At 32.6% G+C, this 24,132-nt stretch overlaps 1 protein-coding gene across 2 annotated transcripts in view; it reads right to left on the reverse strand.

The window, feature by feature from the left end:
- Positions 1-24,132, reverse strand: part of LOC106464967 (ubiquitin carboxyl-terminal hydrolase 5-like) — a 206,504-nt gene that overhangs the window by 87,201 nt on the left and 95,171 nt on the right. For both annotated transcript variants that reach the window (XM_022392775.1, XM_013925142.2), the window contains exons 8-9: positions 5,323-5,516; positions 4,577-4,648 (exon numbers count right to left, since the gene is read on the reverse strand). In XM_022392775.1, coding sequence (XP_022248483.1) covers positions 4,577-4,648; positions 5,323-5,516 — 266 coding nt within the window. The remainder of the gene's footprint in view (positions 1-4,576; positions 4,649-5,322; positions 5,517-24,132) is intronic.

Below are 24,132 nucleotides of genomic sequence, written 5' to 3' on the forward strand. Positions count from 1 at the left end.
GAAAATACAAAAAAAAATGCAATTAATTAAAATTTATTGATCTGATTTTTTTATGAAAAACTTATTTAGAGTGGCTTGTCGCATCATATTTTTCTGTTCTTCATATAATTGGCAGTACTGAGAAATTTCCTCATCAATTTTTCTGCAAATATGATGGCTTCTATCTTCATCAGGGTCTGTTTCTAAACATTTTCCCTTAAATTCTTCAATAACCGTGAAAAGTTCTTCTAATTCCTTCTTTGTCATCTTCTTATGCTGGCGGGTAGGTAAGATTTCTTCACATTCATCAATGTCTTCATATGCTCTCTGAGTGTCCAAATTTATAAGATCCTTATTGGTTAGTTCTTCTGAATGAGCTTCTAGCAATTCTTGCACATTTTCATCGTCAATTTCAGCGAAGCCAAGTTCTTTTCCAATATGATTAATCTCTTTAATGACCTATTCTGTATCTTTTGAAATGCCTGTGACATCCTGTGCACAGTGTGGAAGAACTGTTTTCCAAACACCTTGCATATTTTTAACTGAAATTTCATTCCATGCTTGATGGATATTATCAATAGCATCCTTAATACTGAATTTCTTCCAAAATTGAACTAGTTTCATAGAATTCTCTCCAGATGTTGCTTGAATCGCTTGCTTGAAAGTCGTTCTCAGATAGTATGCTTTAAAGGTCGCGATAACGCCCTGGTCCATTGGTTGCAATAAAGAGGTAGTGTTTGCAGGCAAAAATGTCACTTGGATATTTTTGCACATTGAATCGAGACCAAAAGGATGACCAGGGGCATTAACTAAAATAAGCAAAGCTTTAAAATCTAAATTTCTTCTTCGACAAAAGTCTTCAATCGTTGGACAAAAATACTTGACGAACCATTCTTCAAACAAAGCTTTAGTTACCCATGCTTTTTTATTAGATTTCCATATTATTGGTAATTGTCCTTGATTTATACCTTTAAGAGCTCTTGGATTCTGAGCTCGATAAACCAACATAGGCTTTAACTTCAAATTTCCTTTAGCATTGCCACCCAATAAAAGGGTTAGTCTATCCTTTGCAGCTTTATATCCTGAGTGGGAACTCTCAGATTTGGCCAGAAAAGTTTTGGAAGGCATCCTTTTCCAAAATAACCCTGTCTTGTCGACGTTGAAAATTTATTCATCTGAATACCCTCCTTCTTCCACAATTTTCTTCAGAACTTTAGGATATTCATCAGCAGCTTCCTTATCTGCACTAGCTGCTTTCCCTGTAATTCTTACATTGTGCAGGCTAGTTCTTTTCTTGAACTTCTCAAACCATCCAGCACTAGCATGGAACTCCTTTGTCTCGTCTTTGGAATTTTCTTCTTTTAAGATTGAAAAGAGACTTAATGCTTTTTCTTTTATGAGATCAGTGCTTAAAGGAATTCTTTTCTGGTTACAGTCCTCTATCCAGACAGTTAGCAATCTTTCTAATTCAATCATGATAACATTTTGATTTCAAGTGGTATGCACACATGATAAGTTTGAAGCAGCTTTACCTTTCATTTTGTATTCATCAGCTTCATCTAAAATTGCTCTTACTGTTGACTCACCTAGTTTGTGCTCTAGGCCTATTTTTGATTTTGTGACACCATCTTCACTTTTTCTTATGATTTCAATTTTTTCGTCTAAAGAAATAACTTTTCGAGTTTTCCTTACAACTTCACTTTCATCTTCACTAAGTCTTTTGCTCATGTTTAGGAAAAGGTAGTATGTTAAAATGTCTAAAGTAAAAAAGATTGTCAAAAAAAATTATTTCAAAGATGCACAAATGGCTTGAGTAGTTAGGCTAATAGCAGACAACTAATTACTTAGATGATGTAATAACTAGAGTGTCCACCCTGAGGCAATAATTTTTTACTCCGGGAAAGGGTTCGCAGTGAAAAAAATATTTAACCCAGGTGCAGCCTGGGGTAAAAAATATTTGAAATAAAAGATACTTGATTAAGATTTTTATTGATTTATAAATCGTATTTAAAAAAATATCGAACAAATAACAAGGCTGACAAAGTTTTATCACTTTTTTGTTCAAGCTTGTCGTAGAAGTAAACAGATCTGGAAAATCTTACAGTATATAAAAAAACACATGTTACAGAATTTAAGTCTAATCATACATCACTTTCAAAATACCTCTATAAGACGTCATTTTTATAAAGTTTAAAGCATTATAATAAAAAATTCTTAAGTGAGCTCAAATCTATGTGAATTAGAGAGATTAAAGAAAATTAAAAAAGCGATTAAACTCGTAGCCAACGATTTCTTCAGATCTTTCTTCTCTCAAAATGTTTCTCTTTCATTTTCCAAATTCCTTTCACCAGCCCTAGCAAAGGTTTTACCCTTTTTCACTGACTTATATTTCAAATCTATGGTGCGTTTCCTATAAACAATGACGATCAAGGATGATGATGATTTTGATGAGGACGATGGTTTTTATGAATTATTGTTATGAAAAAGATATTTGTTCAGTAAAATAGTAAAGATTTGCCCCGGGGTATTTCAAGTATTTTACCCCGGGGCAAGGGGTGAAAAAATCGTTAAAATACCCCGGGGTGACGGGGTCCCTGGGGTGGACACTCTAGTAATAACTTGACAAGTAAAATAGTTACCCATTTTCTATTTTTAATTTGTAAAAAAATTTTAATTTCGGTGCCTAAAACTTACTTTTCAAATGCTATGGTTAAAATGAAATGTGTGTAACCGCACTAATCGAGTATTATGCATGCACTAATCAAATATTGGTGGTCATCTCGTCCGGTCAAATCGACCGAGTCTGTGTAGAGAAAATTAAAGAAAGCATTTTCCTTTTCAATAATCACCCAACACTAAATAACAACATCAACTTCTCTCTGTTCTCATAAAGCTAATTGTTTACACATTTCCATTTTTTATTATCTTGTTTTTTTTGTTATAATATGCAATGATTTATAATTATATTTTAGCCTTTTTTTTAAATGTTTTCTTTTAACAATATTATTAAACAGTCTTCCTCACATTTTTATTATACATTCTGTTACTGTTTAAAAATGTGTTCTTTCTAAACTTTTGGTTGTGCAAAAAACTACTTGCTTAATAGCTGATAGTTTTTTTGTAGTTAGAATGTTGTGAATGAAACTCTTGAAGTTTTAATACTGATAACAGAAATATAAACAACTCCAAAATGTCTGTAATTAAAAACATTTTTGGTATTACCATGTTTCTAATAGTTATATTATATATATATATATATTTATTTATATATGTGTGTGTGTGTGTGTGTGTGTGTATATGTATACAAAAGAATGTCAGAACATGAATTATTACACTACAGTACATTCAAATTGCATAGAAATCAAACACATTTGAGTCATAAAAGACAAAATTAATCATATGATGACATGTAATATGTGAAAGTGGTTAATTTTATATAGAAACATTCAAATACACTAAAAATAAAAATTATAAAACTTTGTAATTTGACTTTACATCAAACAGCAGTATCCTTTCCTAGATATTACTGTAACCACACCAGACCACAGCACCAAAAGTGCACAGAAAATTGTTTTTTACAAATATTCATCTTGAATTTGTTTCCAAAAATCATCCTTACTTTACAAAATTGGATATAATAATGGGTATAATAAATATGTCAAAGTAGATAACATCTAAAGATTTATAGGAAAAAAGAATTATAAACTCTTGAATGCATAACTAAAACCATATGAATATTATAAGTCTTTCCTTTAATGAGTAGTATACCAATTGATGTTTCCAGCAGATAAAAACCAAAAAAGGAGTGCCAGTGAAATAAAATAAATTATTCACTCTCTTCCCTATATATTAGGAAGGAAATTGTTAAGTCACTCCTATATGGTTTGACTTATTACGATTGTTATTTTCAAATATCATATACCTTTTTTTACTACAAGAATTGATATCACATATCTATATTATGATACAATTTGTCTCTGATGGCTAAAGCTTCTCTTTCCCAATACAGTTTGAATAATTTCATACCCTCTTGGCTATTATATGTGACTACAAAACAGTGAAATATTCTAAAATTCTGTATTACTAAAAGTATGTATATGTATAACTTTTATTTTTGCTGTTTTAAACCACCAAAAGATGTCATTAATTAAATTTGATAAAAATACTTTGGTGAACTTCTGACCTCTCGTAACATTAAAGAAATTTTTTAAAAGCAATTCTGTGTGTAACATCTCAAGTTCCTTAACTTTATGTTCAAAATCATGCAGTCATTTAAGCCTGACAATGTCTTGTTTAGGTGAAGAAACTTATTTTGTTGTCAAATTCTAAGTATTTTTGACTTTGTGAAAGCACTACCAGTAGATGAAATGGAATTTTGTTGTGTTACTACAAGAAAACAGATTTCTTGAAACACGGCATCCTTTTTTGTTGTGTGTTATGCTAATTAACTAAACAAATAACTTTTGCAGTCACAAGATAGATATCAATTACTTCAAAGCAAATAAATGACAGAATTAAGAATACATACATTTTTATACTTAAATCTTCATTCCAATTAACTATATTAAAAAATTAAACACTATCACTGAAAACTCACATCTGTACAGTGAAGTCTCTGGCAGGATCTGCTGTAGCAGAGTCAAAGATTCTCTCTGCATTCTCAAAATATCTGTTCATATGGAATACAAGAAAATTAAAATTATGGATGCAACAGGACTGTGACAATCAATTTGGGAATAATTTTGGAAAAATAATAATCATTTGAAGAAAACATCCATTTCAAGGAGATGCTGAATGAACTTTCTTAAATAATTCAAGAAACAAATTTTGTTTTTCATAATCTAAAATGTATGAATAATGATTATTTTTAATTGTGAATTATCAAGGGGAAAGAACTGTATAATTGAGAAATGTTTTCAAAGATATGTTATGGTTTATTAGTTACTCAGGGTTACTACTTAAATACTTTTCTGTTTTTAGTATTCAATATATCACTAGTATCTCTAAAAAATAAGGACAAATACTGGATAAAATTACAATCTCTAAATAAATAATAAAAAAGAATTCAAGAGTATAAACTTTGAGAAATTATTCATCTGAAAATATAAAAGATAGCTTGCATCATTAGTTTCTTACAGTTGTTTGTTTGGAAAACAATCTATTTTGAATGTTAACACACATAACTATCTGTCGTTTTTTGGCTACTTTTGTCTCATTAATTAATTGTATGTCAATACTTAAAGACAACACTAACCTTTTACACATACTTCATGTTCAAATAGCACAACTACATTGTGTAATGTGTGAAGAAAAACAAAAACTTTATCCATCAAACAAACTCACATCTTTTGGAAATCTGGGATGGAAAAAACCACCTGCATAACAGAATTCATATAGCAGGAGTTGCCAAGGTTTGATAATCCTGTGTAACCTGGACCATACATTGGAACTAAATGGCTACCAGATTCCTGAAGAATAGCCCATTCTCCTATCCTCTGATTCATGTCAATCTCCAACTCAATCATTGATTTCTCTGTCTAACAAGGAAACAAAATCCCAGTTACAATTATATACACTTGTTTTTCCTAACTTTACCATTTCTTCTGTTTTTATAATTCTTACCAGCATTTTACTATAATGGATGTAGTGTGTATGTCAATATCTATGTATGTAACCAAAACTCTTGTGCTATCTATTGAATGGCACCACAAAGAAAATTCCATAAAAAAGTTTCACATTTTGGGTATTCCCAAATTTAGACTATTAGAAAAATAACTGTGGTATGTGCCACAACCATTTCTTTATAATACAACACAATTTTAAATAATAGTACTCTCCTCACAACGAGAACACAACTGCCAAATTATTACAAACTTGTTGTAAGTTTAAAGTTACATATCAGAACTAAAGAGTAACTCGCAAATTAATTACTAAAATAAATTCCATATAAGAATTTTATGGACGCACCTAGGACTCAATTATACTTTAATAATGCATCTCTGAGAGGGTGGATAAAAAACTATTTTTATGTGATAATGGTTCACTTGTAGTACTCACTTGAAGCTGTGTTATTAAGTACAATTCTATTTAACAAGTAGAATAAAAGTACATAATGTCATAAATCAATACACAAGTAAAATCAGAACTAAAATGTACCTTATAAATTAATTCTATATATAAGAAAACAAACAAAGTATACGTCCTAAATCACTGCACAACTAAAATCTATAATAATTAGAATGAATTGTATTATCTATTGGGCACCTTCACTGTCATTGATATTTTCAGCCATAACCTCTATAATTTTAGCTGGGTTAGTAAATTCTGGTTAGAGTTAGTCCTAAATTATTTACTAAGACAACATTACAAAATGGTCTTCAAGGGCACAAAAGTAGATTAAAAAATTAATCAAATTAACTAAAAACATTATAATCAACGAGATTTAATGGAATGAATTACAATTACATTTCAATGTCTTAAATAGCTAAATATGTACTACTAACATATTATTCTTAATCAGCTAACTCAATATCACATAACACAGTGCTCTCAAGATGCTCTAACTCATCAATCTTCACAATATTCAATCCCTGGTCCAACCAGTGCATGAGAGGTTGAACAGTGAACTATGGCTTTAGCTTGTCAATTTGGCAAGGATTAATGAATTTTTGTAAGCATATACTTAAATGTCTGTATTACTCATTTTTCAAATCATCAGACTGTGTGTAATATGGTGAAGCAAACATCTTCATAGCACTTTACACATCTCAGCATAGAACTAGTTAGCTGTTGAAATTAGCTATTTGGTCCAAGTGATCATATGATCAAAACTGACTATCCAACACATCAGCAATGCACTGCATTAACAAATCAACCAGTGAAATAATAAGTAATGACCAGTACAAAAAGGTTATCTTGTTCAGTCTCTGAGAAACGACCTGATATCTACGGGGTTATTATTTGCATACTCCCCTTCTTGATGCAACACTGGCCAATTAGTGAAAACTATTGTCTCCATAACATAAATACACTAGATGAATGCCCATCATATGACACTAAATGCTTATTTATATTGGTTCAGAAAACTTGTTCTAATTAATCATTTTATTACCATATTTTCTAAAAATTAACCCTATTGCCATGGACATCTTTTCCAGCACGTCATGAGGTTTTAGAAACTTGCATTCAAAATCATACATTATCAAATGTTTGACCCTGCAATTTATTAAAAGTGATGGCAAAGACAAGTCTTACTAGAAATTGTCACCTTTTAAGTACAAGTGGTAATTTAGAATCACTTGATGTCAAGTCAATTCTTGGAATGAACACTTTTTTTCACCATAATTTGTTCCAATCAATACTTGAGTATCAATAAAATTTTGATACAAGTCTTTAACAACTAACCTTGTAACCTTTTAAAGATTCATATTCCTTAAAAGCATTATCATACTACCTCTTTTAATATAAGTTCATTTGGAGGCATACCTGATGGAGTTAGAGAATTTAAATATTCTCTCTGGAAATTATTTGTTTTCTTCATTATCATTAATAACCAAAACAGTGCTGCAATATGTTTTTAAAAGTGTCTGGGAGTCGTTTTACTATTCCATTGTTAGTAGAAGAGTATCTTTGTTTTTAGTTGCCATTATTATTATTTTTCTAAAGTTCTTCTGGATTCTCAGTGTTGATTTCACTACCATAAACTGCTTGAATTATAGAATTACTCTCTATTATGTGAGGCAGTATTTCTATTGCATCTTGTGGTAGCTAAGAATTATTTGATAAATTAGTTCCATCACCTTCTTTAAGTTGCCAAAGATTGAATTGATGATTTTCTCCTATTCTAATGTTTCAATTAGTTAATGTTGTATAAATTGTTACTAAAGCAGGATAATTTTGATGCATGCTTCTATCATGTGTGTTTTTGTTCCTTTTGGTACCACTGGCAAAGTTTGATTAAAATATTCTTGTCAAAATTGGCTTTCTTCCAAATTCTTTATTACTTTGCATAATTACTTTAAGAAGATCTATACTATGAAGAGTGTGACATGACATAACTGTTGTTTCATCGATAATTATAAGCTTAAGAGTCATGAATTTATTTGCATCAGAAGATGTGGATTTCATGTTAGAAGAAGAAGTATGTAGCAAAAGCACTGTAGTGAGTCCAGTAGTTGTATATGAAACTAAAATGTTATGACATCCCCTGAGGAAGCACATCAAAGTTCAAGTTTTTCCAGTGCCTCTTCATCTGTCTAAATAAAAACAATTACGCTCACTGCCTTCATTATCTATACCAGCGGTTCTGAAATTTTTAGGCTCGCGTACCACTTTTTTGTTTAATTTTTTAAAATTACAAATCCAAGCCTAATTTTAAAAAAAGATAAAAAACCTAGTAACAAAATTTCACATTTTTAACACTTTATCCATTAATGCAAAGTATGCGATTGGCTCGAGTTAAGAATATGTGGAACCATTTTTATCAATTTGAAGGGAAGAAAATATTGGCAAGTCTATGCAGGTAGAGGATGAGTCTATATGTGAGGAGAACAGTATGTATATGTATGTGGAAAGCTCAGGTAGGGCTTATTACAAATTTTATAATTTTTATATTAATTGTGTTAGCTCCACGTACCGCAGTTTGAGAATCTATGATCTATACCATATACAATTTTAACTAAGGCTGTTCTTTGAACAGAACTGAGGCTTGCAAATCTCTCTTCTGCTTCCGTAGCTTCTTCAACAATATTAAATTCTGGTTCTTGATTATCTGGATGTGGTCTAGGATCTGGCAAGTTGAATGATAAGTAATTAAAACCATACATGGTTAAAATGCTCTTAATATCAAGTAATGATTTTTTAGTTTAGGTATTCATTCATTGTTATTTTGTCTAAAATCTTCCATCATTTCTTCACAATGGGTTTCCCATAAAACTAAAGCAGATTTTTGGCTGGCATAAAGTACAAATAAAAGCAAAAGTTTGCTTCATTTACTAAGTTTCTTTTAGATGCTACTTCTTGAAATGTAGAGTACAGTTCACCACTGACTGTACAGGTACCTTCAAAACTGGTTGCTCCTCAAATATGGAGTAGAATCAATCAAGATAATATCTCTCTATATCTTTTGTACTGATAGAACACATTCTTGAAATAATTTTTTGTTGCTCTTGCTGCCATATTTTCCAAGCATATGTTAAAAAAACATAATGACATAGTATTTCTACACGGAAGTATTGTCGAACATCTTCACTTGTTTCATTCAAAGCAAATCATGCTGTTAAAAGTTATTTTCCTTACACAAGCTAAATCTATTGCTGCTACTTCTTGTCTCTGTTCGAAATAGACATTTTGTTGTAAAAGAAAATGAACAGCCAAGTGTATAATTGCATGCAAACAGTCATTTATTTTGTTTCCTAGAAATCATTGCATCTTTCACATATACTCATGTATCTATTTAATCCTATCACGACGATAACATTTGTAAAACAATTTCTGCACAAATCAAAGTTCTATATTATCTAAAACTTCAGTTTCGATACCTCATTATGTGGTCGCAGTTACGAATCTCAACTTTAAGAGCTGGTATAGAAGAAACTGTGTGTGTAGTGTAAACAATTCCATGCAAACGTTCAAAGTACAGTATATAGATTTTTTTTAACACTAATTAGATTACATTCCAAGAACTTGTCCTGGACAAAAATGTTGTACAAATTCCTCAATTCAAGATAAGCCACGTCCTTTTGCAAAGTAGAAGGTGTGTTGGTAAGTGAAAGTTTTAACTTTAATGACATGCTTATTATCCAATAAAAAGAGCCAATTTCTTGCTGAGGAAGTCAAAACAATAGGTATCCCTAGCACTTGGCTATTTCTTCTTGCCTTATACATATCAATTTTATAGACAGTTAAATTGCGTTTTGGTTTTACTTTCTATTTTAATTAAATATGTATTATTAGTGTTTTAAAATTCATATTTGAAATATTTAATGATTTGATAAATTTACTTAATGCTTTGTCGTGCTAAGCAATTGTTCACAAAGTTACAAGCGTAAACAACACTTTGCTGGATACTAAACCGTATCTGCCGATGTTAATGTTCCATTGCCCAAGAGCACCTGTTGATGTGTGTTGACATAAATAATCAGAGATGAAGAATAGGAAAGGAAAATAAAACATTAAAAATAAACTATAAGTGAGAAGTCAAAGATGTAAAATTACACATATGAGCCAAAGAAGATATTTTAAAATTATTCAAGGAAGAGTTAAAAGGTATGTACATATTTCAATTTCTTAATTTTAAGCATTTCACTGAATTGTATGGTGATGATACTAGCTAGAGTTAGTGATATGGTAGAGAAAATGAAAAATAAAATATAAACATTTACCTTAAAAACTTTTGATATTTCTTAGGAGGTTCTAGAGATTGTGCAGATGAAATGTAAAAACTGTAACATAATAAATAGTATTTTTATACTCAAAATGAAAATCACCTTGCAAGTGAACTATTCGGAGTCTTAGCACAAATAACTATATTAAATAACGATTTTTTTATTAGAAATAGTACAAAAAACAAAATTAAATATCTTATTTATCTCAAACTACATACCTTTACGAGTTCTTGTCAAGTTTTAAGCAATTTTATCCATTTGTTTTATTACTGGAATGAAATTTAATGCCAGTTATGTATCGTGCTTAAGACTGAAGCAAATCATCGGGCTAAGTAGCTACTTCAACCTAAATTAAGATGATTTTCATTGACAATGACTACATTCACACAATCATAATTCATGTGCACATACACAAATATGTATATAATTGATATGACTGATGTACAGATTTCAAAATTGATGTGAGCATCATATTTTAAGGTTAAATACTTATTTTCAGGTACTACCCATATGTTATCCACAGACATATTTCTAATTTGTAACATAGAACTTTCTTTTCTTCTGTATGCAGGAAAGCCATCCATATTAATTTGAGTTTCCTTTTGAAGAGTTTTTGGAGAATCTTTTGAACATTCTTCATTTTACATTCATGGTGCATTTCGGTCTAAATTACGATAAGGACCATGTAACAATTTCACAGAATCAAGGATTTGTTTCAGAGTCTGGTATTCAAGCACACACTCTCCATTGAACGAATTCAATAGTTTAAAATTTGTCATCTTTTTTAATATATTCAATAAATGTGCATGCAGTAGTCCTCCTTTTTGAAATTCAATGGTGTACATGAGTAATCTTTGTGCCTAGTATTTTTTTTCCCTATAATGTCATCAAACAAAATGGCCAATTTAAGCGTAAAGACACATGATCAAATTGGATCTATCAGGTGGTTGTTGAACTGGAAAGAAATTTTCTTCTATCTAAGATAAATTTGGATTGCAAGTGAACGTGACCAAAAGATCGAGGTAACCATATTTACATACAGTTGCTATCATGGCATTGCTCTCATATATATCTAGGTAACCCTTGAAATGAAGAAGGAAGAATTACTTTCTTCCAGCAGGTATTCCATCATTTTAAGTGACTTCAATGATATAATCCATTAATCCAGAATACTGTTTAACTCTATGCTGAGCTTACTTTGTTTTAATAAAACTTAAGTTATTAGCCTCCACTTGCAAATAAGAATCAACTATCCATTGTTGTGAAAGCTTTCCCCAGCAAAAATTGGGTTAAACTCCTTATCAAAAATTACAATTTGAGTTATGAGCTACTTTATATTGAAGCATTGAAAATTTATTTCTATAGGTTTCTTTATAACTTTCAATATTCCTCCATTGGAGCAGCAGTAATTTTACAGATTTACAGTGTTAAAGTCTGGGGTTTGATTCCCTGCAGTGTACACAACAGATAGCCCAATGTGGCTTTGCTCTAAAAGAAAGGAACAAAAAAAAACACAACTTCCAGTTTGCAAATTTGGTTACCATCCTGGCTCATCATATGGAAAGAATAATGGGTACATTGGACTCAAAATACTGATGTTAATAAATTGATTGCTTTTAATGCATAGATACATTCTTATATATCTTTCAAATGGTGGTTCCCCATCTTCATTTCTGAAGACCATTGAAGTCTCATTAGAAGTTGACAAATTATAGTGTCTTTTGTTTGTATGATGATCACATCTTATCACCACCGATTGATATTTTAATAATGATTTGATTTTTTATGTTTGCCTTTTCATGTTCTTCACAAACAATTTCTTTGTAAGCATTTGCAAATGGTTTTTTTCTTCTTATATTATCATCAATTTCTGGATTATTTAAGCAACATACTGTTGATTTTCTGGAAGAATCATTCTTCTTTCTAAAGTAAACATTCCCAACCTGGGGTACATTTGCACTTTTCAGGGGGTACATAGGGGTCTGAGAGAATAACCATGGTTTACACTTTACATGGTGTTTTAATCTACAGTCAAACAAAGAGAGCAAAGTGGCTCAAATAAATATACGCCGAGTTCAATTTATCGATGTTATCAACACTATAAGATCCTCATGCAGTCCACACATACAGATTTCATAATAAAATAATATAAAATCAATATAATTTTATCAATTTTTGATCCTTAATTTTTAGGGGTACATGGGAATCTGTCAGAATGCCCAAGGCCAAGGGATACAGAGGAACAGAAAGTTTGGGAATCCCTGCTCTAAAGCTTTACTTGAGTTTAACACTTAAAGCTGAGCAAATTTTTGCACTGTTCACTCTTCACGTAAGTGAGAAGTTCTGTGATATATCCGTCCAAGTAAAACAGTATGGACCATAATTGTGTACATCTGCATTTTCTGCTCCTATCGACCCAAATGTGGCAGCCCTACTGCAAGAACTAATGTTAGCCTTAAAGTTGTTATAATTCAAACAATTTGATAGGTCATAATTTCTTCCAAGTCCTTCAGAAATGGTTGCCTTTCTGGTAATTTTGCTCTGCCTCTGTTGCAGTAATTGTTAAATTTACTGTTTTTTTGGTTTTTCTTTGAGAAAGTTAATCATATTGCAGAACTGGCATATAACATTCATTGCACCACAACTGTGTGATTCTATATTTGATTCGTCAAACGGAGGAAGAATAATTTGACTTTGTCTCTGATTTTGCAAATGTCTTTCAGCATCTAATATCCTTAAAGCAGTTGCTCTTCTGCTTCATTATACTTGTGCTTTTCTTCCTTCATTCAATTTTCTTCTTTTTCTAACTCATCCTGATGGCAAGGTCTCTAATGTTTTAATCTTTCTTTTGCTTTTTGGCATTTACACTTTTCAGAAGTTTCATGAGTGCCATTTATTCATTTATTGTAGCACTGATATAAAAATTTTGTAAACATAATATTTAAAACACTCTTTACCTATTTTTAGAATTATTGTTTCACTAAAACTTCAAATTGAAAGAAAGCTAGTCATAATATCTGAAACAATGGCTATTTGAAAAGATAACCTTAATTGCAAATGAAAAATAGAAAGTTTGATATATTCAAATTGTATACTTATGTATTTTAATTGTGTATGACTAATATTTTACACTTGCAAATAATTAGAAACATAACATTAATTTAGCAAAAACATAAAGCAGAAACACAACTATGATGTGTGACAACAATGGCAAATTGAAAAGTTAGCTTCAAATGCAAATTAAACTTATTGAGCTTTGTCATATTCAAACTGTGTTCATGTATATTCTAATTGTGTATATTTCTGTAAGACCTTGCAGTCAATTTGAAAAATAAAATAAAAATGTTTGGTTGTAGGTATTTCCAAACAGATTTTTCTTCTCTTATAATATTATCAAGGAATAGATTAGGCCTCTATGTCAGAGATTTAATTTCAATATCACTTTTTGTGAAAAAAAAATCTGTAATATCATCATACACTTTAAAACCTGTAAATACCAGTAGCACAAATTCTAATTCAGTGGCTTAGAATACTTAAGTTGAAAAAGAAATGAGACTTTTTAAGGCTAGCAAAAGGGGGATAGACTAAAATATGCCAGGGCCTAAATTAGCAACATTTTATAGATTAAAATATTCTGAGTACATTTTTTTAAAACTTAAAGAGATGAAATAATTTGAGATTATTTTACCACTCATCAGGATTAGTAAAGAAGCATTGCAGTAAAATAAGCAGGAATCTTATACCTTGATACAATCGGTCTTTTTTGCCCACTTGACAGTTCATTTGATCTTATATTTCCTCTAATTTTAAAAATTTATAATTTGAATTCTTTTATAATGTTATCAATTCATTGTGTTATTTGAGCATCACATTCAAGGAAAACAAAATATTTTGTGTATATTTTGTCATCATCTTTAAGTAGTCCTTGATCAGAATTTGGACTTATGTATATTTTGATGTTACATTCCAATCAGCTTCTTCATAAAGCCATATAGAATTGATCATCTAAAAAAAAACAGGTTGTGAAATGTCTGACCCTGCGATTTATTAGTTGCAAAGGCAAAGAAGTGGAGGCTCAATTAACTCTTTCCATTTGGGCATCTTTTTCTGCACATGCCACAAGGTTTTACTAAGTTAATTTAAAATATTTAGAGTACTTTATTATTATGGTATACAACTAAACTTGGCATCAAAATATAGCTAATAATCCAAATTTTAATACAAGTTTTAAGTTCTTAATTTTATAATGCAATATTAAAAAAAAATCCTCAATTTCCCCTAGTATGAAAATTGTGACATTTGCTCTGTAGGTATTCCTTCTTTTCTTAATGTATTTACCACACCTCCAACAAGTGCGAAATATAACTTAAATTATTCATTATATTGTTATTACTCAAGCAAAGCAGAATTCTTGTAGCCTTCAATCTTATTTGGTTACAGAGCCATAAATTAGAAATTAGCCCCCCTTTTGCCACACCCACTCGTCACATCCTCTCTTTCATTGTAGAAAGAAAAAACGGTAATTTAGATTTATTTTGTAAATTTTTATGGTGGTTACGAGGTCAGTCAAATTGACTAAACTCGTATAGAGTCAGGGTAGACAAAATAATAGATAAAAAATACAGAGAAAAGATAGTTTAAAAACCCATGTCAGAGGTTGAAAAGTTAAGTGTTCCAGGACTGAAGAAAAGTTCTCCGGGACTGAGAAGAAGTATTCTGAGTATCCAGAAGTTCTCCAGACTGAAGAGACGACAATGAAGATGACAAATGTGGTTAAGAATTCTAACAACCCAACACTAATGTAAGTATAATCTCCCTCTCTTAATCAGCTAGTGTAGAAGTATAGGAAATAGTGAATGTATCTGATTAAAAGTGTTTAATGCAAGTAATAATCAAATATAACTAATGTTCGAAATTGTAAAGTTTTATGAAGTTGTTAAATGTTAAATTTAATGTTATTCTAAGAGTTCACCATTGTCCTGAGTCTCTATTTCTTTAGTCTAACTGTAAACTTCCTCGAGTTAGCGACTTGTGGCTCCACTTGTCACGACAAATCCTCCAATAAATAAATTTGGTGTAACGAGTAGTTTTAATTGAAACTCCAACAGTTAAGCCCATCAGGGCGCTACTCATTACACAATCTGAGAAGAAGATGAACCTATTCTTGTGGTAAATAGTGCAGAAGGAGACCCAGATAAAAGTGAATAATGGTTCCCACAGGGAAAAAGGGGAAGAAGTATGTCTGAATCATATAAAAGGATGCTAAACCACACCAGACACAAAGCATTTCCTGCCAGAGCTGTAGAGTCTGGGAATGGATACCAAAGGAGTGAAAGTACAAAGTGGAGAAAAGTGAAAATGCAGTGGTGACAGGATGCCCACAGTGGAAACAAATCCACTGAAAACACCAGAGATATCATACTGAGGGGAGGGTCCAGATGAGATAGTCAACCCACCATCATGACCCGAGCTTTAAAAACATGATAAATTAACAACTGAATGTGGTAGTCATGAGTCCAAAGGAAAATGTCTAGTCACAAAAAGTGAAGTCCCAGGACTGAGTGTCTTACTGTTAAAGAAAGGAAGAAACAATAGATGTGTATGAATGGATCATAAGAAGACAGAAGAATATAATGGCAAGCCTACAAGAAGCCACCAGCTCAATGATAAAGAGACAAATAAACCTTGTCCCTGAGACTAGATTTGGAAAGGTATCAGGTGCTCATAACTGCACCCCACCAGATTGGAGTTAATGGAAAGATGTGTCTATAGGATTGGTTGGTATCAAGCACAAAGCTCTGCTGCACCACTATGGATATAAAAACCCACATATTGAAGGAAGGAACCACTCACAGAATGACTTCTGAGATCTGCAGGACTCCAAACAGATGCAAGTCTGGGTAAGATGGGGAGAAAAGAGAAGTCCAAGGTCATGTAGGAGTAAATGAGCCACCACAACAAAAGGATGAAAATAAGGCAGTGTATCTCTGAAAATACTTGCATTGACAGGCCACAAGCTATGGAAGGGGACACACAGGATATGAAGGAAACATGAGAGCTGTGGTATCAAATGCACTATGTCACAAAGAAAAAGAAGTAGACCAAGCCTGTCTTGCACACTAAATGATAGAGCCCCTAAGTGAATGAAATACAGGTTGGGAGTAGAGACTGAAATGGAGAGTCAGACCAGCCTCCCCAAACAAGACAACTCCTGAAGGAGAAAGAAGGTCAGTACAGATTTGGAATGGGTAAGTAGAGGTGAAAAATCCATAGATTAGTGAAATAACAGGCCTCAAAAATGTAACCACCAAAGAAAAACCCACCACTCTCAATGAGGAAAAGGCTAATATGAAGGGAAGGACCGAGAACCAAAATCTCAAACATTGCAGATGAATCAAAGGAAATGAAAGGCAGATTGCACAAATTGTGATGTGGATAAAGTGTTAAGACTCAGAACTGGTCATCCACCATTGGGAAGTTTCAATCAAAGCTGGGTCAAGAGTGTGCGAGATAATAGCTTTTTGTGGTGCAGAGGAAAGCAGCAATTCTGAATCATTCAATAGTGTGGAACCATCACATGTTGTATAATTGTCAGTCACAGGTGGTGTAATGGTTTTTAAAGCTGCACAGCATCTATAATCTTTCTAGAAGTCATACTTCTGCAGCATTATAACCCAATGTGTGACCAACAATTCCATAAGTTCATAACCTATTTTAAATATTCATGGCCCATATGAATGGTTAGTTTCCTACCATCAGGGGCAAATAGTTTTTCAACATGTACAGAAAAAATTATAGATTTTGAAAATTTGGAATTTTGGGTCATGGAAAAGGAGAAAAAAGGCAAAATTTGGGAAGGAAATGAAGATAAAGAAAATAAAGCAAAGAAATGAAAGGGAAAATTAAAAAGAAAAATCAGAAAAATGAGTAAAAAGAAACTGTATAATGACTATTGTGTTTTGTCACTGAAGCTGTACTGTTATGTTGCTGTTGTCAATTGGTCAGAGTAAAACATGAGGAATTTTTTCAGGAATCTTGATTGAGGCTATAGGAAAAATGTTGAGTTTTATGGAGGAATATTTACCTTTGCCTACCATACAAATAATGATAATAATGCTAAACAAATATTACAACTTCAAACAGTTCTTTCTTTGTTGTGCAGCACATGCATTCAGGAGCAATTAAAGCATGATACTATACATTCTCCTCAATTTGCATTGTGACTATATTACTTTAATACCAGTGTTATCTCTGATATACTAACACTGAGACTCAAATAATGCATGCTCTAGTATCTTAAATATTGAATTATAGTCTCCTTCCACAAATAATGCTTTCAATTTTAGTTAGTACAAACAACAGTGTAGTTATTCTGCAAATACTTCCCACAAGAAGTCAGTAAAGTGACACAAAACCTATAAAACTGCAGAGCTCTTGTTTTTTTGAAAGGTTGATGCCAGTCTTTATTCACTGTGATCTTTGCAGGACCTGTGTACACTCCATCTCTACCTAGTGTGACTGAGGAATTTCACCTGTGTGCACATGAGTACAAACTTTACTGTATTCAACTTCAAGCCTGAATTCCTTATCCACTGTAGAACCACGTCCAGGATTTCAGCAACAGGGATGATGACAAAAGGGTAATTATTGTTGTTTGACCCAAACAGCCAGATGATGCCACAAATACATTAGCCAATTTAACAAACAACTTACTCTCAGTGTGTTGAGTCCAAATTTACTGTGCAATTTTCAACCAGCAATCTCAGACATTTTGATGTTCCTGCATTTGCTTTTAAACATATTTTACTTGAAGCAACCTTAGCTGTATATCTAGTTCTACTTCTATTTTATTCATTATGCCAACAAACATCCAGCAAGAACCTGAAAAGCCAAAATGTCTATAATTACACAGCAGCAACATGTTAACTATTTGAGTTGAATATCCTGACACACAAAACAGCATTTCATGCATTGGTTCTATCAGTACAAGAAATGGCAATAATGCACTAACCTGTATCTGTAGTACTTTACAAGATACCAATAGTACATTTGAAGGCAATGTGAACATATACTTGTTTAGTTCACTGTTCTTGGACCGAATCTTGTTAATGCTGGATGGCTTTTTAAAGAACTTTAGTTCAGCTGTTGCACATGCAAAACCATCTGACAATTTCTGCAGTAGATCAATCCATAGGATACCAATGTTTGAATCAAGATAAAAACAGGGGGTGAAACAGAATCAGAAGCTTGGAAGCCTTACAGTTCTCTCCTCATGAACTTCCAGCCAGAAGAAGATTGTGGACATAGCTCTTTGCATGAACACACACACAGAAAAAATGTTGTTGGAGAAATAATTTCTAGAAAACACCATATTCTCAGATCATCACCTCCTTTCACCCTCCTCCCTTCTACAAGTACAAGAGCACGTGTTAAAAAATAAAGAACTCTTCATAAGTCTACCACAGTTTCAAACATAAAGCTTTACTTTGTGTTTACATCAAGTAAATTGATGTCCTACATATTCAAAATAGTAAGTGTTCAAACAAGAGGTTTGGCTGAAAATGCATAATGGAGTTGAAACTGAATTCTGATATGAGGAAATATGGATATTTTTCACAAAAACATTTTCAAGCCAAGGAAATATAGGCTCTGTGAAATGAGCACTGTGTTATGCAACCTTAGCTCACAGTGAGGATTAATGTAGGTTTATAACTATTCCTATACATTCATAACAATATCAGCTAAATTCAGAATCTGTTTAATTTTTCAATGATTAAAGTTAGTAATGACTAGCACAAACCGTTGTCTGTAAAGCAGCATTTCTGCTAATACATTATAATTTATATAATTCTCTAGTGTATATACTTATTATCAAGTAAGTAAGCTTACAGAAAGTTAGGTATATGATAAAACATCATTTTGTCCTAAAAACATGTAAAATCATATGAGGCTTCCTTAGTCTTATAACATAGGGAAATCATGAAAAAGAAGCACTATGTCAACATGATGAAGCAGACATCAGTTCATTTAACATGCTGAGAATGTTGTTAAGAAATCTTCAGAGTCCCTTAATATAATTGTGCTTCAATAACACTGAGGTATTTATTTTCTTGCTCTTTCATGCCCCAAAATTCAACAGCTATCTGAATAGAAGTTAGCCTGAGTGCTACAAATTCTAGATGTCTTATAGACATTTCTGCTTTGTTTAAGAAACTAAGAGAAAACATTTCATCAGCTTTGCCACTTTATTATTATTTAACTAATTATGGGTAATACACATGAGTATAAAAGTTAACATTTTCCTTAATTGAAAATGTATTTCCGATAGTTATTGAACTCGTACACAAAAGGCTATTTTCCTCTTGAAATTGCTCTAATCTGTCTGAGAGACTTGAATACAATCAGCCTTATGAAAACTCACACTTAAAATTTTTGTGAATCCTGTGAAATTGCTACTACATGTAGCAAAACCCTCCATCAATTAGAATGCAACACACCCCTAGCACAAATGCACCCTCTACATTACAACTGAAATATTTCATTCTTTGATGAGGCCACATATAAAGTTGCACCAGGAAAATAGGGAGGAAGAGTGGGAAAATGTATAGACTTGAGTATCTATTGGAAATACATTTTCAATTAACTCTACATTTACAAGTTTAACTCATTAAGTTCTTGTTTGTATGTAGAATGATATACACAGTTCAACAATACTTACATTAACTCTGAGTTTTATTAATATATCTTCACAACAATTGGCAAGATTTTGTTCAAGATTACAAGTAATTTGTACACAAAGAATGAGATTATTTTAATTAAATACTTGTTATTTTTGTATTGTAGTTATTTGCAGTCAGACTCTGAATACTTTGAGTATTATTATCAATGTATAGTGTAAAGAAATATTTAAAATCAAGAAACAGAAAAAGTATACATACCTTTTAATTTTTCATCAAATAATCTTAAAATATCCCCTTTTGGTTATATTCTTAATTTCAAATATTTAAATTTCCACATATAGTTTACTTTTAATGTTTTATTTACCTTTCCTGTCCTTTAGCATTATTATTTATTGCAACACACATCACAGGTATCCTCGGGCAATATTATGGTATCGGCAGATACTTTAGCCTTCTGTAAAATGTTGTTGCTTTTGTGTACTAAACGAAGCCTTATGAAAGGAGGCAAAGTTTGGGTAATGTTTAAAAAAATTATTAAACCTTCCTAATATGCATTTGAAAACACAAGTAACACATACCTAACTAAAAATATAACACTAAAGACCTGAATACCATTTAACTGCCTATGTAACATATTTCTAGGTGAAAAACAAGGATAAATGCTAGGAAGGATGTAAGCTGCAACAATACTAAGAGTAGTTTGAAAAGACTATAAAATTCTATGCACCAGTTTGAAAATAATTAATGGAAATTTGTAGTTGACAGTTAGCTCTTTCTACTGGCTATAAACATCTACAGAAATGAATAGAGTTGAGTGTGAAATCATATGACTATGCATAGAAAATGGATGTATCTTCTATCAAGAGTTGCCAAGAGATTTATTTTTCCTTTCTTCAAACTTATCCTGAGGAATTTGAAGGAAGGATATGTAAATAGAGCAATTAGTCTAGTTTCTGTATATATATATTGAGTTCAAGTGTACTAGAAAAATTACTTAAGTTACAAAGCCAAAATGCTAAGACTTATAAGTGCTTTTGCATCATGAAACAACAAAACTAAAGATTAAGTTGTTTTTTTAAGTTCCTTTTGAAATAAAGGAATTAAAACAGATAATATAAAATATTGAAACCAAATTATAACATATAATATTACTTTCATTGCCATACATTGATAGTAAAGGTGCTTAATTAAATTTTGAATGTAACTCAGTAAAACTTCATGACATGTGCAGAAAGGGGGGTCTGTAAACTTGGGGTTAAGGGAGTTGTTAACTTCCAATACAATCACTCCCCTTCTTACACAGAAAGCTAGAATCTCAATACACGGACCGGTGCAAAAGCTTCCTAGATGGGTTCTCTTCACTAAAGTCCCTTAGCAGGATTAGAAGAGACAAAAATCCTGTATGGTGATGCAAGTATGAGCAGAATAGGTATATGACCATCCGAGTACTTGCACACAATACGTCGAATGGCTAGTAAGTGTAGTGAGGTTGGGGTTCATTCAGACTGTACCTCGGGTGCACACCTCCTTAACCTCTATTAGTCAAAAGCGGCTGTGGGAGAATTTAACTTGTGATAAGTAAATATGCACAGCCCCTCTACAGTCAGACACTTTAGACCCAATAGGACTGGGTATGGTGTGGATCAGACTATGGAATACATCATAGTATTACCACGAGTAGAACTCCAGTGGTCTTGCAGAACACTCCATCTCACAGTGGGCACTGATTGGGCCAGGGTGGATGGTTTAAGCACTTTCTGTTAACCTGGCCCAATGCGGAATTTTGGGTATGTATACTCTGTGAGGCAACACTAGCTGTCTAGTGGAATCCAAAAGGAAAAAAAGTAAATGAATATTCACACCTGTTACAGGTGCAGGATGAATTGAAGAATAACCATTGGTGAAAGTCTGTATGCTACAAGATACAAGACAGCCAGATGGTGGAGATAGTTGAATGTGAGATGAATGAATGTGGGGTAGTCCACATGCTAGTCTAGAGAAAAAGGGAGTGGGGAGATGAAGAGAGGTGACTCAATAGAGCATTCGAACATCTGCCATCAGAAGGACATATACAAGATGTATAAGCTGGTGAATCCAATCTATGATGAGGTACGGAGAGAGAGCCCAGGTAAAGGAAATGTCCCAGTTATGATAGGACAATGAGAGGAACCACAAGGAGGAAGAGTGCGACTAAACAATGTGTGACCTGGACAGGGCAAGAGTGTCTGTCCGTAACAGAAATAACATCAGAAAGAAAAATTGAAAAAGGGTAGATGGGAGGAAAGGAGCAACCATATTCCCTGCCAAGAAAAAATGGAAAGGAAAAACAGTAAAGAGAAAGTGAAAGGAAACTAGGGTGTAGAAATGTGCACAAATACAAGTAGGAGTAGGACACACATCCAGGGAGAGCATCATCATCTGCTAGAGGTTTGATAGGACTCAGGTAAAATCATGGAGACCATAATGATAATCCAATCAGGCAAGTAGAGGGAATGGGATAGTATATAATAAAGGAATGAAAGAGAGTAGAAAAGGGCAGAGAAGAAGGGCAACTGTGACATCAGGGAAGGAGGAAGGTGGAGGAAATTCTACCCAAAAATCCCAGGTAGAAGGACTTACAAATAAAGGGAGGACCATCCTGTGAAAGAGGAGGAATATGTGACAATGTAATGAAATAAAAGAGAAATGGTGACAAAGAGACCAAGGTGATAATTACATCCAATACAATAGCACATGGAGATAGAAGGTTGACAAGAGTGGAGTGGGAAACAGTGATAGTTACATGATCAGGGAGGTGTATCAAACAATCCCCTACATACAATGATAATGGGGTGTCACATACTGAGGGAAAAGCAGTGTGTGGGTGGATCAGAATGTATGGAAAGTTGGGAAGGGGAAGACAGAGCTGAGACATGAGGAGGTGGAGAGTAACAGAAACAAGGTTGGGAAAACTGTGAGGAGCAACCAAATGGACCCCTTAAAGGGAGTCCTGAAAAAGAGCAAGGACCTGAGGAAGGAGATGAAGAGGAGGAAATTAAAAGTAAAGAAAATGGGACAAATTAGACTGAATGCACAGACAGCCACAAATGAGAAATGAGGCACAGGAGAGAGAATAGAGGAAGTTAGAAAAGAAGGAGGAGGAGGAACAAAGAGAAAGCAGAACAACATTACAAGGTATAATCAACTAAGACTAAGCATTATCTTCCATGTGTACATATGAAAAAGTAATGAACTATATCAAAACAACATCATCTATTATCTTCTAAGTGAACATGTTAAAGAGTAAGAACTAGAATAAAAGATTAATATGGATATATACATGGCAAGGAATAAGTAACCAAGACTAAGCATTATCTTCCAGGTGTACAAGCAAAGAAGTAATGAATAAGGAACTAGAATCAAACATTAATAGTTAAAGATACATGGCAAAGTATAAATCAATTATAACTAAGCATTATCTGCCAATAGTACATGTGAAGAAGTAATAAACCATAATGAAATATCAACGACTATGTGTTACACAGGAAAGAGCAACTAACTGGAACTAAACATTAATGTGTATGTGTATATGGTAAGGAATAAGTAAATATGACCAACCAACAATGTCTAGGTGTACACATGGATGAACTATGACTGAACAAGATATACAAAATTGTACATATTAAGAAGTAAGTACCTATGATTAAACAATATAGTCTAAGTAGTACAAGCCAAGGAGTAACAAACTAGTTCTAACCATTAAGTCCTATGAGTTATGTGTTAATGAAGAATAAACTACATATCTAAACAATAAGGTCTACATATTACCTAGTAAGGTAGGAATGACAAGGCATAAAACAGCAGGAGGAAATTGAACCTGAAATAAATGCTAGGTGCAGCACTAGGGAAGAAGAGAGGAAACAACGGGTAGAAGGCATACGTAAGGCAAGAAAGTCAAGAGATATTCAGTAGTTAGAGAATCACTTCATTTTGTCCTCCTCAGCTTCAGCTTCATATTCTATGAAGGGAAATGTGTGGCAGGGACTGAAGAATGTCCAGGTGGCAACATGGACCCCAACACATAGTTGAAAATGTGACATTACTGTTCT

Source organism: Limulus polyphemus, unplaced genomic scaffold (genome assembly GCF_000517525.1).
Source record: "Limulus polyphemus unplaced genomic scaffold, Limulus_polyphemus-2.1.2 Scaffold1796, whole genome shotgun sequence".
NCBI lineage: Eukaryota > Metazoa > Arthropoda > Merostomata > Xiphosura > Limulidae > Limulus > Limulus polyphemus.